Genomic DNA, 17127 nt, shown 5'->3' with positions numbered 1-17127 from the left:
GCAGAATGGTGGTCTGTGTGCAGTAATAGTGTATACTAAGTGAAGGACTATGGATACTACCTGTATACCACTGCAAAAGGCCATGACCTCTGGTCATCCCATACTATGTGCAGCCAGAGTCCATGAGTGTCAGCCCTGCACCTCAATCTGTGCACATCCATAGGTCTGGGTGCACAGGAGAAGAATGGAGTATATAATAAAAAGTGCCCATAATTAACTTGTTAAGAGTAAGTTATGGTTTTACTGATCAGAAATTAATATGTGTCAAAAAAACATGCATTTAAAATGAAGTATGGTTACAACAACAAAAAACGGAATTTGGCTAGTTATGGTAAGTTAATCAAAGTTTAGTTCAAGCCCCCTCCTGGGCACTGTTCATAATATAATAAATAAAATTACAGATATCTAAAATGACATCATTGTTGCTATCATGGGTTACATTTCAAATGATGCTATTGATGATACCACTAATGAGATCACATTTGATATCTGTCCATCAAGCGCTCTCAGCTGTCCCAACACACTATTCTCAAATAAGGTCGGAGGAAAGAGCACTTGGACCTTCTCGTAATCTTACCTTCTCTTTCATGATTAACAGGTATTGACAGGCCATGGCGGAGCTAGCCAGATCACAGCTGTGCCTTGTTATCAATTCTGAACTGAATGCAGAGGCATCTGCCAGCTACCACACAACGCTACTGACTACCATTAGAAACCACACAAGGAGGCAGCTCGCAGCCCTGGTTCTCTGTACAATGTTTATCACTGAGCAGACAAAGCCACATGGGGTAATTTCATTTTTAACAAAGTAGAGAAAAATAAATGAATCCACCACTGACTAAGACTCTGGCTGTATCCCTGCCAAAAAGAGGTCTCAAGTAAGTCTCGAAAATCTGAAGGGATAAAACATACCTATTTTGTGTGCACCCGACAGAAAAATAATCTTAAAATAAACTACAAGGGAAAAATGGCACATGAAGCAAAACAAATACACCTGAAAAAATAATCTGATCCTCAAGAGTGCACACTGAAAAAGGAGTCCATCATAACAGCACAAGAAGAATCAGCTCAGAAGGCCCCTTACCTGCACTACATCAGCAGACAGTTACTGTGTCGAAACCATGTAATAAAAAAGCTTGTTACAGAAATATGATGGAGGTAGGAGGTGAGGACAAATATTGTTGATTGATTCAATGTTGGTTAAAGGATAAAGACTAAATAAAATGTGTTTATCAAAAATAGGAAAAAGCTTGACAACAACATGACCGACGTAATCAAGAAAAGAGAAAGCATAAGAGGTGACTTACTGGTGCCACCTGAACAACCTGCAGCTGGATGTGTTGAGACTGCTGAAGGCCACCAGCAGACTGTGACACTGGAATATACTGGATTCTTTGGTAGTCCCCCTGTGGAGTTCTGTAGTCAGTTAAGGTCTGAGACAGCTCTGTCATTGCTTGAGTCAATAAATCAGTAGTCTGTGATTAAAAAGAAAACACACAACTGTGAATCATTTTCCCTGATCTAATGCTACTGGCAATGTACAAATTGGCCAGGCACATGTCAAAAAGCCAATGCAGTTGCTAAAATGTTCTCAATGCTCAGTTGCCTGTGTCATCAAACTGCATGTTTAAATAATCCAATGTAAACATTAACTTTATGTCAGTTTTACAAGGCTAAAAGAAGAGGTACTTACCTTCTGGAATAAATAGTTTATTTGGGCATCCAGTGCATAAAAAGTCTCCCAGCACATCAATAAATAATGAACTTCTAAAGATATTCCAATAAAACCACGACAAGTGCAACAATACAGTTCAGCATACAGTTCATAAGTATCAAAGTTAAAACTTAAATGTACAAGTGCAACCAAAGGAAGGGGTTGGGAGATTAAGACATGTCAACCAGCTTCCTTCTAATACACTACATACCTCCAAGAAACTTGGCAACTGCAATAGCAAAGTTGGAGTCCAATGTTACAATCATCATGGCTATACCATGATCATGAGTCCCCAAGTGTTTGCAAGTTATGACTAGCCATTTCCTATGGGGGGAATCATAAGAAGGGCATGCAAAGAAAACATGAGCAATAGACTCCAAGCTTAATCTACAGCTATGGCAGTACAAGTTGGAAGGAGCCTTATTCTGCCATCTAGATGTGAATGTATTAAGAGGAAGGCAGCCAACTTGAAACTGCAAATAGAGCTTATCGCTCGCATCTGTGATATCATCGAGGTAAGGCTCAAACAACATAGTGCATTTGAAATCCAAGAACTCACTAGCTAGTTGCCGTACAACAGAAGGGAGAGATGCAGAGTGTGCTACCCATTCCCAATAACAGAACTTCACTATTTCTTTGGAAGGTAAAGGCCCAGAGGGGGAGACAGTTCCACGACTCTCCCAACCCGATGACAAACAAAAATGATTTTGCTGAATTTATCCACTCGATCTTCTTAAAGGCGTCTAGCAAACAGACTTCCCTGAAAACGTTGGCACAGGAGGACAATTCAGGTGTCGCCATGCTTCTCCTTCAAAACAACAATGGTCTAAGGTTGGCTGCTAATGGTTTTCAAGCCATATACAAGTGCAGGGAAAGAAGTGGAGTACTTCAGGCAGAGACACAAGTTTGTTTAAGAATATATGTTCAATGTGGTTCAAGATCCTTAAGGTTCTCAAAATCCCATAATTCTGCACCATAGAGTGCTGATCTGAAGGGCTGCGCTACAGGTCTGCTAGCAGATAAATGGTGTTTCTTGATAAAACCCCAACAAGGTGTCTAAGTTTCAAGGACATAGAGTTGATGTGTGCTTTCCAGGACATTTTGTCCGATAGTTTGATACCAAGGTATTCAAAGGTTTTGACTAATTTCAAACCACCAAGAGAGGAATTCTCCTCTGAGATATTTGTGGATTGATTGCCATAAACTTAATTTTTGATGTGTTTATTTCTAGCCTTCTCAAGGTACAACATTCTTCAAAATGATTCATTAGCAATTGGAGTGCCCTTGGAGTTTTGGACACTAGCAGGATATCGTCAGCAAAAAGAAGTGTCACAATTTTGTCCTTGCCTAAGGCTGGAGCATCTGAGGGCTGGGAGGTGAGGTACTGGATGACCTGGTTCAGGCATAAGGAAAAAAGGGTTGGATCGATCCAGTACACATCGCTGCAGTACACCCCTAGCAACCCTTGAGGGATCGGTAAGCTGGCCTTCCCTCCCCCAACGTACTCTTGCAAAATTGGATTAATGAAGACAAGCAACTAAAGTCAAAACCACTGGAGGCATTCCCATAAGGCTGAGCATTTCCCAGAGTTTACCTCTAGGGACCAGATTGAAAGCAGATTTGAGATCTGTGAAGGCTACATAAAGACTCCCCTTCCCAATCACTACTACTTTCCAGTGCAGAAAACAGAAAACCTCATTGATAGTGCCTGTTTTGGACCTGAAGCTGAGCTGGAATGGTGACAAAATGTTATTATAAGTGATCCAGTCATAGATGTTTGATAGAAGAGCGTGACAAACCACCTTCTGTACTGAATCTATAAGGCTTATGGGCCTATAGTTGCCAGGTGAAGACCCATTGCCTTTCTGATAGCTAGGTATCACCTCTGCACCCCTCCATGACTCAGGAATCGGTGCACCCCTGGCAATTGCGTTGGATAACAGTAAAATATACCCAGCCCATTTATCTTTCTCATACAAGAAAAGATCAACAGGGACGCCATCAGGGCCAGCGGCCTTAGAGCGTACTATGGTGTTCATAGAAATTCTTATGTCTACCAAGTTGAACAGACCATCACAGCGGCTAATGCCTAGCTGGATAGGAGGGGAGGGAACAGGACTAAGCAAGGTAGACATTCCACATTATAAAGGAAATTAAAATGATGAAACCAATCCAAAGGCTGTTTATTATTACCTGAGGGTGCAAACCCCCAATGGCTGCCATTGCTTACCAAAGACCAAAAGGATTTGAAATCTTTGCATTCGCAGGCTTCCTTTATAGACCACCATCTCTCCTCATCGCAATCCCTCCTGGCCTTGATCTGTGTCAGCATATACCTGTTTCGCAAGGTCCTGATGTGGGAAACATCTTACAACTTAATTCCCCTCACAAAATTTGCCCGGTTCAGCCTACATTCCCGATTAAACCACTGGGCTCCACCACTATGTGTTGGTCTAGGGGGAAATTGAGGAGTTGGCATGGTGAATGGCAGCTCTAGTCATTTAAAGAACCCACAACGCATGTCTATAAACCTAGAGAAACACCCCGTGTTCTCATCCAACTTGTCCATTAGTGCCACACAAGATGCCAGCGGTTGTGTTCTTGGCCAGTGCTGCAGAGAATATCTTCATGAAGGGCAACCTTACACCATCTTAAGCAGAGTCTGTTGCTTGAAGACTGGACCTCCCTGTTAAATTGCCCGGGAAGGAGCACGGTTTGCTCCGTTTCCCATGGGAACACTAGACTAAGGCAGAGGGGGTTATAGTCGCTGTCAGTTAGATTTGTGGCTACTATGTTGTTCACCAAAAACAAAGCCTTGAGTCCTTCCATTGGCTTCCCTAAGTCCTAAGCCAAGGGACAAGGCCTTCAGCTGCAAAGCAGCTTGGTACCATTTCTTCACGAGGGAGCTCAAGTCTGGGTATGTGCCAAAAGTTGTCTTCGTCAAAGCAATCACCCATGTCGCTCAAACCAAGGGTTCAAACGCTAACATTAAAATCTCCCGCTACAATAAGGGCATGATTGCTGGGTCTCTCACCCAGCAAATACACAAGAGATTGCAGAGTAGTGGAGTCATAACTCCCCCACCCCCCCTTGTTCCCCTGGCATAGATATTAAATATATCAGTGGTAGTTTTTCCAGGCCCCTTGAGGCTAATGCCTAAGATATCAAAACTATCCGTGGGCAACCATTTCACTGAGCACTGTAGAGCAATTTTCACCCAGATTAATAGGCCTCCAGGTGGACAGTCCGCTTTACTAGGGATAGCAGGAACGATGGTAAGTTGCGTAACCTGGTCTATAGGCTGGATCAACAAGCCAGGTTTCATGCAGAATGCAAATGCCATAGGAATCCATAAAGACATACCAGTGGGGCAACAGTAGTGTAGACTTTAGGCCTGACACATTCCAGGAAACAAGGTTTACTTTTGGTCGAACACTCTTGACTTTTGGCGACAGAGGGGAATTGACCTGCGGGTCGGACTGGGCTGCCGATGGCCTGCAAGCATCGTTGGGGGCAGATAGGACTACCTGAGGTAAAGTTGCAGAAACCTCCCTGCTATCGAGGTAACTCGTGCCATCTAGATGACCCTTGTCGCAGCAATTACTGGCAGATCTCACAAGACCATTAGAGCAACCTGGGAGGGCCTGTGCCTCCACCAGCTGAGGTCAATCTAACTTGGTGCAGGCAGAGCCATCATCTAGGGCACAACGGGAGGGAGGCCCTCAAAAAACGTGGGGCAAATCAAGTTTAAAATAGATAGTGGACCCTTCCAGGGGGTTGGTTCTCTGATCCAAGGCCACTAGATCTTCGACTAGTTGCTTTTCTGATTACAAAGAGGCATCCTCTGCTGTGGCAGATCCAATGTATGGCCTTGTTTGTCAATGAGCCCTCCCCTTCTAGCACCCCCTCGCAAGTTAAGTTTTGGTACATTGATCATGAAGATTAAACAGGGGGAAATAATAATAATACTATCATTGTGTGGTCTATGAGAATGTCGACGTCCCACGATACGGGAAGTAAGGTGCTATGGCCTTTACTTAGGGGATAGCTAGGGGCAGTTCCAGCTGGCATGCCCATGGATGGAAAGCACTGATGGGAAACCTTGGGATTATATTTCCAAGGTAGGTCCTGGGTGTGCAAAATGGTAACCTGCAGGAGGTGGGGAGGAAGAATCGATTGTTGTAGAAGCTGAAACATTAGCCATGGCAGGTTTAGCAGTGCCCTCCCAGCATTTTCCCACCCTCTCTTCTGTAAGGCGCCCCACAATGGCCACAAGACCATCGTAGACTTAAGGGCTGCTATTTCTGACCTAAGTGTATGAATGCAGCCAGTTAGATCATCAATTGTAGGAGATGGGTGAGTTTGGTGGGTGAGTTTGGTGGGTGAGTTAGCGTCCCTACCATCTTGGACAGAAACGACCGAGGGATGCTGGGATGTGAAAATATCCAGAAGGCTGTGAAGTGGTGAGAAGCGGTTGTTACAAGGGATGGGAAGATCGGGGGACACTAGCACCAAGCCATTTGGGGGATGGATTTATGGAGTTATAAGATGTTGAATTGATTTTGCTGTGCACCCGGTCTCAAACTTTGCTAAACATATTAGACATATGTTCCTGTTTGTTTGTCACCACATGAGACAGTGAGCTCTGGGTGAGACTCTTAGAAGGTACAGTAACAGCCGATGGGACAAGTATTTCTTCAGAGTCCGCAAGGAGATTATCAGTGTAGTCAAGACATAATTTTCTTTTTAGTGTTTTACCTGCACCTCTTCCTCCCAATCCCTGAACCTCCTTTGGTCGCCTTTCTTTTGTCCATCACTTCACGTACAAGAGGCTTTGTTCGAGCACGCCAGCGTGGAAAGGCAGTAGGTCAATATCCTGAGTAAAATGGTGACACTACAAAATTAGGGACTGCGCAGTACCTGTGTCTGTGAAGGAAAAAAGAAAAAAAAAACTTAAGAGGGGGCACAGCCTCCTCCGGGATCTTATGGGAGTGGATGTGCCCCCCTTTGTCCTGGGCTTTGCCCAGGCGCATCCCGTGCAGCGGGAGTGCAGCTCGATTTTATGCGCCCCATGGTGATTCAGCTTTCTGAGAGCGGCTCCTGCCACTAAGCCTCCTGGAACAGAGAGTCCTAGACAACGGTTGCGGCGATGGTGATCCCGGGCAGCCAGAGTGCAGCTGTTTTTTTTGCGCCCAATGGCACAGCAACTTTCTGAGAGCGGCTCCTGCCACTAAGCCCCCCGGAACAGAGAGTCCAAGACAGTTGTTGTAGTGATGGTGATATCGGGCAGCGGCAGTGCTGCTGGACTTTATGCGCCCACTCGTGCGGCAACTTCCTGAGAGCGGCTCTTGCCACTAAGCCCCCCGTGACATAGAGTTGTAGGCAATGGTTGCAGAAATAATGACCCCGCGCAGCGGGAATACAGCTGGACTTTATGCACCCAATGGCATGGCAACTTCCTGAAAGTGGCTCCTGCCACTAAGCCACTTGGGACAGAGACCTAGACAATGGTTGCAGCGATGGTGATCCAGTGCAGTGGGAGTACAGCTGGACTTTATGCCCCTGATGGCATGGTAACTTCCTGAGAGCGGCTTCTGATGCTAAGACCCCTGGGACAGAGAGTCTTAGACAACAGCTGCAGCGATGATGATTACCTTCTGTAATGTTCTACTGATGTAAGATTCCTCATCTTAAAAGTCTGTGTTTCAGAATGGATCTGGATGCTTTGTCAGCAGTCAGTAGTATGTGGTGTCCATACAGCTCTAAAGTCACTAATCTGAACACTTCACAAATGCTCTGCTCATATCACCAGTGAGGTCACTTCTGCCTATTTATCACCACTCCATAAGACGTCAGGTCAAAGGAGACAGCAGAGCTGACCCAAACATATTGCTGAAGATTACAGAACATTGAAACAAAAACATTTAACAATAACAAATCTGTAAAAAAAGATTGAATATCCATCATAAAGAAAGTTACTTAACATAAGCAACTCTTTATCACAATCTACATCACTTCACAAAGCAATAACTGTGCAGTAGGTTGGTCTGACGGCTTGAAGTGTTGTTACCTAAACCAAGAGCTACTGAAGGACTGCTTACAAACTGTGCTTCCATCTTTAGATCAAAAACACAGACACTAAGGTTTTGCAAAGATTAATGTGAACTGGGCTCATCACAAAAGGTACTTGGCTGTATAGTGTAGTTCTCCAATACTGATATCTTTAGTAAATTCACATGCTTGAATATTTTCCATCTTCGATGTTGGAGTCCCACAGTAATTATTGTAAGCAGTATAAAGAAAAAGCATACTATAAGAAAGCTGACAGCAGTGATACTGTTAACCAATTCACATCACTGGGGAAGAACCAGACAAGAATCAGCTAAGGAAACAACCTTCACCTCAAGAATCAGTATACCTCAGATTCATCAGCACAAGTGAAAGGTAAGATATAGAGAAATTTATGTGTGGCGAGCTTCAGCTGGGTCGCATGTGAATCTATGAAAGATACCAAAACTGGAGAACTACAGTGTACAGGTAAGTAACTTATTTTCTCCAGTATTGAATCTTTCATGATTTACATGCTTGAATCTGAATGGCTGCAGTGGTCAAAGTGTAGAAAATTAAATTTAAAGTGGAGGTGGGAAACAGGCCTAATGTTGAAAGAAGAGAAATAGATAATCACCTCACTGAAACTGATTTCTAACAACTGCTGTACCTGCTGCTGCATCATTTCATACTGTTGAGTCCAAACAGTTATGATGGCTAAATGTGTGTGTATTTTTCCACAAAGTGGCTGTGCAGATGCCCAACATGGGTACTACAGCAAACAGTGCAGTCTACGACACACCTCTTGAGAAATGTACTTTAACATTTCCATCCAAAAAACGCCCAGCTTTTTGATAGCAAAAAACATGTGGCCACGGAAACCTAGCATGAAATGTTGTGTTTTGTGCATGACCCATCCTTGGTGGGTCATTAGAAGTTTTTCAGATTTTCTGAATGTTTTAGTTCTCTCAATATAAAACTTGAGGCATTGTTTGACATATGGATTATGAAGTGCACTTTCTGCAGCAATGTCTTGAGAACTGTTGGTTCATTAGGATAAAAGCCTGAAGGCACTTTAGCATACCTTCTAACTATCACTCTGTCATCTTGAAATGTTCATTACTAGTAAAAGCTTAGACTTCACCAACACTTTTTAGAGATGTTACAGCTAATAGTAAAGCCATCTTCCAAGACAGGTATTTGAGATCAGCTTTGTGGATGGGTTCAAACTGACTCTTCATTAGATGAGGGAGGACTGTGTTTAGTTGCCATGACACTGCTGGTCTCCTTACTAGTGGATAAGCCATGAATAAGTCCTTGAGGAATTCCTTCTTCACATCTTCCAGAGCAAAGTGACGATTGATATGATGATCTTTTAAAGTGTGAAATCGTTGACAGGTGGACTTTGACAGAAACATGTAAGAGACCTGGTTGTACTAAGTGTAAGAAGTATGGATGAAATTGCTTAGGTAAAGAAGAAAAAGGCTACTGTTGTTTTCAGAACACCATATATAAAAATGACTCCACTTAGCCTAGCATGTTGCAATAGTTGTTTCAGCTTTGGCTGAGATCTTTCTGCAGTCTCAAATATTCAAGAAGTGGAACCTTGTGTTCTGGAACCAGAACCAATAAATTCAGAGATTTCAAGTTGAGATGAAGAACCTGGCCTTTGTTCATTGTTAGAAGGTCAGTCACTAGTCTGAGCAGAATATAGTGTTGTTTCTGACAGAAGTAACTCTGTGTACCTAAATTGTCTCGGGTCACAATGGGACTTTCCAGGATGAGGAAACCCAGTTCTATTTTCATTTTGATCAATAATCTTGATCTCCCAGGAAGTGGAGGAAACATGTACTGAAAATTCCTGACCGTGCTATCTGAAAGGGAATTTCCTACAATCCCTCTTGAGGGTAAATGCTGGCATAGAAGTGTATTTGCTATTGAGATGTTTCGCTAACAAGTCTAATTTTTGTTTCCCCCAGCTCTGAAAGATGAGTTTATGTTGTTGTTAGTCCAGTTCCCATTTGTGACACACTTTTGTTTTTTTATTGAGAGTGTCTGCCCATTGATTGAGGTACATGTTCTGGTCCTCAGTGCAGTGATGAACAACCCATTTCCAAATCTTTTGTGCTTCCAGTCATGCAACTGGTGAATTTTCATTTAGCTGGCATGAGGCCAAAAGGAAGTACTTTGAATTGGTAATGGCTGCCGGCCACCTTAAAACTATATATGGAACTAAGCACTGTAGATCTTAGGATTCCAAGAAATCCCTTAGATTTAGTAGTTGGATACCTAAGCCTGAAAGATGTCACTGCCGTCTAGATGGGTTTTGTCCTCTTTGTTGCATTGCTGCTCTCTTGCAGGGAGGTTGCCTTTTGTAGACTGCGGATGTCCTGTATTGTTCTAGTGTGTATTACTGCCAGTAACACTGTTTGGGTTGGTGGTAAAGCTGGTATCTATAGGACTAAAATCTTCCCATTAGAAAAACAGCCCTATTCCTCTAGCTCTGCAAAAGGGTTGAAGACAGCACCATTGTAAAACCTTCAAGAATTGTGCAGTTTCTGTGTCAAATTTCTTGGAATGGAGAACATTATCAATAAGTTTGCCAAATATGGCTTCTTCATTATATGGCATAACTAGAATACTGACCTGTACCGCCAGTCAGAAAGATATTGCTTCAGCCAGCGGAAGCCAAGTCTATGGCTGTACCAACAACTTCAGCAGACGTCCTCTCTTCCTCATGCAGAATAGCTCTAGCTTCGCTCTTCTCATCTTCCAGCAAGAACTCCAAATTTGCACCCAAGTCGGACCACATCTGCCTATCATATCTCCCTAAAACAACGAGAGAATTAGACGCCCTCACTGTAGTTGCCGCCATTGTGCAAAATCTTTTGCCCACTTTGTCTAATCTTCTATCCTCCCGGTCAGGTGGGGTTGGGCAAGGTATTACAGGGTTTCGTAATTGTCTCTAATCAGTCTGGTTGACAAAGGACTGGACAGTGAGGACAGACAAGGCAAGATGGAGAGTCATTTGGAGCTTGGTATTTTTTTCTCTAGATAGGTACAACCTATGGTACTTACACCTTATACCAGGTATCCCCTCTTAGAGAAGTGTAGGCAGTGTCTAGGAGCCAGGCTCTCTAGAGGTGGCTGTGGATGAGCAGCCAAGGCTTAGCTAGGAGACATGCAAAGCTCATGCAATACCACTGTAGTCACACAGCACTTACACACATGAAAGAATATACACCATATACAAGATGCTTTACTATGGTAACACAACACCAAAATTACTATAGAGGTAATACTCCCTTAGGAGGTAAGTAATACACAAGTTATATTCACTAGTTGTCAAAAACAGCTGTATGAATAGTTAGAAAACAGTGCAAATAGCGTAAAACACAATAAAGAATAGTGGACCTAGGGGGACCGCAAACAATATACTAAAAAACATGGAATGCGAGAGTGTCACCCCCAAACAGGTAAGTGGATTGTGTAGAGGGTCGCTGGGGTTACCAGGACAGCACAAAGGTAAGTACCACAACACCCCCTGCAACCAGGAAAGCAGGAGTAAATTACTAGAATTTCACCAGAACACCCACTTAGAAGAAGAGAATTGCAAAACCCGGAGATGACTGCAAGAAACCAACGGTGGATTCCTGAAGAGGAAGACATGTGGAAAAAGGGGATGAAGTCCAGAAGACAAAGCAGAGTCCAGTGGGGGCAGGAGCCCCTACCCACCAAGCTGAAGATTGCAGGAGTTGGTCGACGGTGCAGAAAGAAAGTCAGCACTGCAGGTGATGTCCCACGCCGGAAGGAAGATTGCAGTCAGGTTTGCGTGTCCGGCTTCCACCAACAAGCCTTAGTCCAGGCAAACCACGCAGTTGGCGGAAAGTGGTGCTGCGGGGGACCAGCAAGGCCCAGGAGGACTCATCCCAGAAAGGGGAGTCAGAGGAGATCCTCAACATCGCAAAGAGCGCACAGAAGCACAGGCAGCACACACAGGAGTCCCACAGGATGGGGACGCAGAAGGTGCAAAAGGAGCCCACCCAGCACTCCGAAAAGGAGTCCCATGCCACAGAATAACTCAGGGTGTTGTGCTTCAGAGGAAGGAGGGCTGGGGGCTGGAGCTACACGAAGACTGAAGACCCCTTGGAACAAGTAACAGAAGCGCTGGCAGCTGGAAAGGACGCGGTGCACACGGGTACAGTCCTATGTGGGAAGGCAAGGACTTACCTCCACCAAAGTTGGACAGCTGGCAGAGAGGACTGTCTGGATCACTTCCGACCACCACCCGTGTTGCAGGATCCATGCAGCTCAGGAGGAGAGGGGATCCACGCAGCCAGTTGTCATTGCCTTTGGTGCCTGCAGATGCAGGGGAGTGACTCTCTCACTCCAAGGGAGATTCCTTCTTCTTTCCTATGCAGACTGAAGACAGGCTATCCTCAGAGGATGCACAACTAGGAAAATGTTGCAGAAGCTGGAAGGAGCCAGAGAAACAATGTTGCAGGCAAAGTCTTCATCTTTGTAGCAGATTGTCGGGTGCTGAAGAGTAGAGATGCAGCTTCTTTGGCCAGATGTCGAAGTAAGGGATGCAGAAGAATCCTGCTAGAATCTTGTAAGCCGAATCAGAGGAACCACCCAAAAGAGAGACCCTAAATAGCCCTGAAAGGGAAACTGGTCACCTAGCTGGGTGACCACCTATCAGGAGTGGGCTCTAACATCACCTGCCTGACCTGGCTACTCAGATGCTCCCAGAGTTCCCTGCCAACCTTGGATTCAAGATGGCAAAACCCAGGGACCCTCTGGAGGAGCTCTGGGCACCACCACTGGGGTGGTGATGGACAGGGGAGTGCCACTGAACTATAACTAGTACCCTAAGGTAATTATAACTCGCACCCACACCGTGCATTTTTGTTTACAAAAATATTACTGCAAATATTACACTGATATTATCAATGATTTTATCAAAGATGCCATGAGTGCTGCAATTTGTGGGGTACTTAGCACTGCACATCTGGAGTTGGCTGCAAGTCTGCGTGGCCCCCTTCTCCTGGCCATTTTGGTCCCAGGCTTCATTCCCCAAGGCCCACTACAATTCCAAGGGGGGCCCCAAGGACCCCATTCCCCAGAGCCTGACCTTCAATAAATGGAGGAGGGGGGCACATGGCCAACTTCTCCCGGTCAATTTTGGACCCATCTTCTGAGGCCCGGCCTTAATATATTTATTTTATTTGCGGAGGGGGGTGCATGGCCCCTCTCGCCAGGCCGATTTCAGCCCCATGGACCCCAATCCCCGCGACCCAGCCTTCTAAAACTGTTATTTTCAGAAGAGAGAAGGGGGGCACGCGGTTCCTCTCCCAGGCCGATTGCAGTCCCGGGACCTCATTCCCCAGGGCCTGGCCTTAAAGTATGATTTTTTTTTATTAGGAGGGGACCCCATCTCCTGGGGCCCAGCCTAAACATTTTATTTTTTTTGGGAAGGGGGGCCGTGCGGCCATGTCATCTGGGTGCCCCCTAGGACACCCAGTGTAAATGGTTAGGGATCGCGGGGGAGCCTTAAGGCCCCCACGGTCTGAGCCAGCTCCCCACCTTCTGCCGGAGCTGGCATTGCTGTCACAGAGAGGGAGCTGCTATAGATGAAGATCCCTCTCTGTGAGAGCAATAGTTTCCTCTGTATCCCTGCCCGCATGGCTGGAGGAAACCTCTGCTCCCAGAAAGTGAGACCTGTTTCACAGCTCTCACTCACTTGGAGCGGAGTGTTTGCTCTGACTTGGTGGGAGTTGTCAGCTCCCACCAAGTCATAGCAAACAGCTATGTCCTGGGGTGAGCGTCCCAAGACATAGCAGGAAGCTGGCCCTAGGGGGTGGCAGCCCCCAGAGCCAGCCCCGGGGACGTGGTGGTTCCCAGGATTGGGGGCTGTGACGGGCCCCCTTCATTATTTAAATTCAGCCCTGGGGAGGTGGCGGTCCTTGGGACTGCTGGGAGCAAGTGGAGGCCCCATTCAAAATGTCATTAGCTCTGGGGAGGTGGTGGGCCCCAGGGCTGCGAGGTGGCCATGTGGCCCCCCTGCATTCATTTCCAACTAAGCATCTGGGATGTGGCAGTCCCCAGGGTACAAATATGCCTTAGGAGGGGGCCCCTGTGTGCCCCCATCCTTTATTTTGCATGATGCAGGAACCTGGGTCACCCAGGTGCTTTAGATTAAACAAGTGCAGGAGACTGATGTTTTTTTCAAAACACATTTTGCTACAAATTCTCAAATGTGTCTCTAATTTGTGTCAAATTGTTTTTTAAAAATAAATGTATTTTTGACCTGTGTGGTCACTCTGGGACCCCAGCACAAGAGCTAAGGATTCAGGGTGTCCCTGGCCCCTTTTCTTATTTTTTCACTTTTACTTCCCCTGGTTGAAGTGTTGGAAGCCAATCAGAGCTCTGCAGAACTTAGCATGAGCTTGTTATTATTTGCAAATCCTTTGCGCCTCTAGATATCTATAATTCTTTTTTTTAATATCTGAAATATTACTGAACAGATTCACATCAAACAACAAAAAGTCTTCTTTCTGGACCAAAAGCTACCTTTCTGCCAAATTTAGTGTAATTCCATTCAGCATTTCAGGCTGTAGTCGTGTTCAAAATCGCTATGGGAATTATTGTCAGTGTTGTACGTTCTAAGGCTCATACCAGTCGTACAGAGGTGCGAACTCATGCCATCGCCAAAGCAGTGCTACTTCCTGTGGGAAGAGTCATGTTACATGCTCAGCACACTGGTGGTTCTACTGTGGTTGCACTACCTCAGTTTCAGCCTCTACTGTTATTCTGGTAATTGTCATGAGAGGGGTCTCCAATGTTTACTTGTCTCCTCCTTTCTTATTACAGTACTATTGGAGGGGGAACTTCAACTCCCAGCCTCCTCCAGTGATAGCCATCTTTGGTGTCGTCCCTGTGGGAGCCACTCACTATTCCAGCGTTCTGAACAAGAAAGAAGCTCCAGCTTTCTCAAAGGTGCTTTTCAAGTTCTCGGCTGGCAGAAAAGTTCTTCTGTGTTGTGCTTGGTGCGCATTTCCCAGCTGCCTTCGATTTTCTCAGGCCAACTCCTGCAGCTGTTTCCTTCTGATCGACACTCGTTTAAGCACAGAGCGGTCGTGGTTTGAGCAGCAAGCTGTTTTCAGGCTTCTGAAAGTTTCCAGGCTATTGTAGAGGCGCGGAGACTTGTACATTTTATTAAAAGACGTGTGTTGAGAACTCTGCTTGAGTTTCACAGTGCATTTTACTTTCAGCATTTTGAAAACCTTCAAAAAAGTATTTCTGATCACATAAGAATGGTCTTGGGCTTGAGACAAAGTTGATTATATAATACAAATCCCTGTAGTGTGCACAAGTGAAAGCTAGCAGATAGGAGGTTCTTAAAGTTTGTTGGTGACAACGAATATAGAATAGGGTGAAAGAAACTTTTTTTGTTTCTGTTTTACAAAGAAGGAGTATCTTGCCTAAGCCTTTGTTGTGATGTATGAGACTTCATTCTATATGGGAATATCATCATGTCATAATACTCTCAGAGATCTGATAAAACTACATGAGCCATTTAGAGATTCCAGTCACCAGTTCATGTTTGTTTGGTGTATTTATCTTTTTTGTTTCAGGTCCTTCCCAGCAGACCCCTTCTAACACCCTTCCACTCACCTGACCACTCTAATCCTCAGTGCTTTAATTACATTCTGAGTTGAATCTGTCTGGAGGTGGCCCTTTTAAGAAATTTTTGTGCAGATCCCAAGGATTCGGCCCCTTTGACAATTATAATGGGAAACACACTTTTTTGACACCCCCCCCACACCCCCTTCTGTGTTTGCTCTGCCCCCACTTGACAGGTCAACCCGAAACTTCCCATGTACAACAGGATTCTCTGGAACCCTTTTTTGGAAAAATTTTGTGAAGATTCATCCAATGGTGCCAAAGATATAGGCAAGTCAAAAAACGTTTTCTCTATGGAAAATGGTCCTAAATATACCTACCTACTTGCAACCGACAGTAGGTTTTACACATATATATCTATATGTTTGGTGGCATGTGTAGCTGCAGATACACATGCTGTGCATTATCCTGCCGTCTAGTGTTGGGCTCGGAGTGTTACAAGTTGTTTTTCTTCGAAGAAGTCTTTTCGAGTCACGGGACCGAGTGACTCCTCCCTTTCGGCTCCATTGCGCATGGGCATCGACTCCATCTTAGATTGTTTTCTTTCCGCCATCGGGTTCGGACGTGTTCCTCTTTGCTCCGTATTTCGAATCGGGAAAGTTAGCTAAAGTATCGAAAATTCGACAGTATTGTTATCGCTCGGTACCGGGTTAGTGTTAGTGTATCGGCACGACATCAAGACCGCTTCGGCGGCCCTTCGGGGCTTCCACTCTTCACCGAGGCCTTGTCGGCCCGACCACACCCGTCGTCCCAGACTAATGGACTTGACCCCCTTTCGTCCGGTCCTAAGTGTCACGCAAAGTATCCTTATACAGACCAGCACCAGGTCTGTAATCTGTGTTTATCACCCGAACACAGAGAGGATACTTGCGAAGCTTGCCGAGCGTTCCGATCGAAAAAGACCTTGATCGACGCGCAAGAAGACTACAAATGGTGTTAAAACCGAAAGAACAGCTCGACGTCAGAGAGGCGGAAAGCATCTCCATCCAAGAGACAGACTCGGATGACTCCGAAGGTGAACGACCCGCGACGGTGCAACGAACTGTGAGTAAACCTGCCCCGTCCAAAACTCAGGGTCACACCAAAACATTTAAGGCCATGGGGATGCCGCCGCCAGCAGGCCATGGCTCAACCCACCGAAAGGAAGGTGACCAAACATCGGCACCGAAAAAGGCCAAAGAATTGCCGAAGACTCAGAGTTTGCCGATGCTCCCGGGCATGCTTAAGCACGCGCAACATGTCTTCCAGGAGCCTGTAAAGGGAAGAGCTATCACGCCTAGAGTTGAGAAAAAGTACAAACCTCCCCCAACAGATCCTGTGTTCATAAAACAACAAATCACACCGGACTCAGTGGTTGTAGGGGCGGCAAGAAAAAGAGCAAACTCTCAATCGTCAAGTGACGCTCCACCACCTGACAAAGAAAGTAGAGAATTCAACGCAGTGGGCAAGCGAGTGGGAGCACAAGCAGCCAATCAATGGCGAATAGCAAATTCACAAGCCCTACTTGCACGCTACGACAGGGCACACTGGGGCGAGATGCAAGACATCATACAGCACTTGACCAAAGAACACCAAAAACGTGCCCAGCAAGTAGTGGAAGAGGGACAGGTCATATCTAATAACCAGATAGGGTCCGCAATAGACTCAGCAGACACGGCAGCACGGACTGTCAACACGGC

The 17127-nt window shown here is 45.4% G+C and overlaps 1 protein-coding gene across 3 annotated transcripts in view; it reads right to left on the bottom strand.

The window, feature by feature from the left end:
• PRDM10 (PR/SET domain 10) overlaps nt 1–17127 on the bottom strand; it is a 905887-nt gene that overhangs the window by 151483 nt on the left and 737277 nt on the right. For 2 of the 3 annotated variants that reach the window (XM_069224480.1, XM_069224482.1), the window contains one exon: nt 1308–1475. In XM_069224480.1, the coding sequence (XP_069080581.1) occupies nt 1308–1475 (168 nt within the window). The remainder of the gene's footprint in view (nt 1–1307; nt 1476–17127) is intronic. The other variant, XM_069224481.1, reaches the window with a different exon arrangement.

The sequence above is a fragment of the Pleurodeles waltl genome, chromosome 3_1 (genome assembly GCF_031143425.1).
Source record: "Pleurodeles waltl isolate 20211129_DDA chromosome 3_1, aPleWal1.hap1.20221129, whole genome shotgun sequence".
NCBI lineage: Eukaryota > Metazoa > Chordata > Amphibia > Caudata > Salamandridae > Pleurodeles > Pleurodeles waltl.
This window is presented reverse-complemented; position numbering and strand designations above follow the sequence as displayed.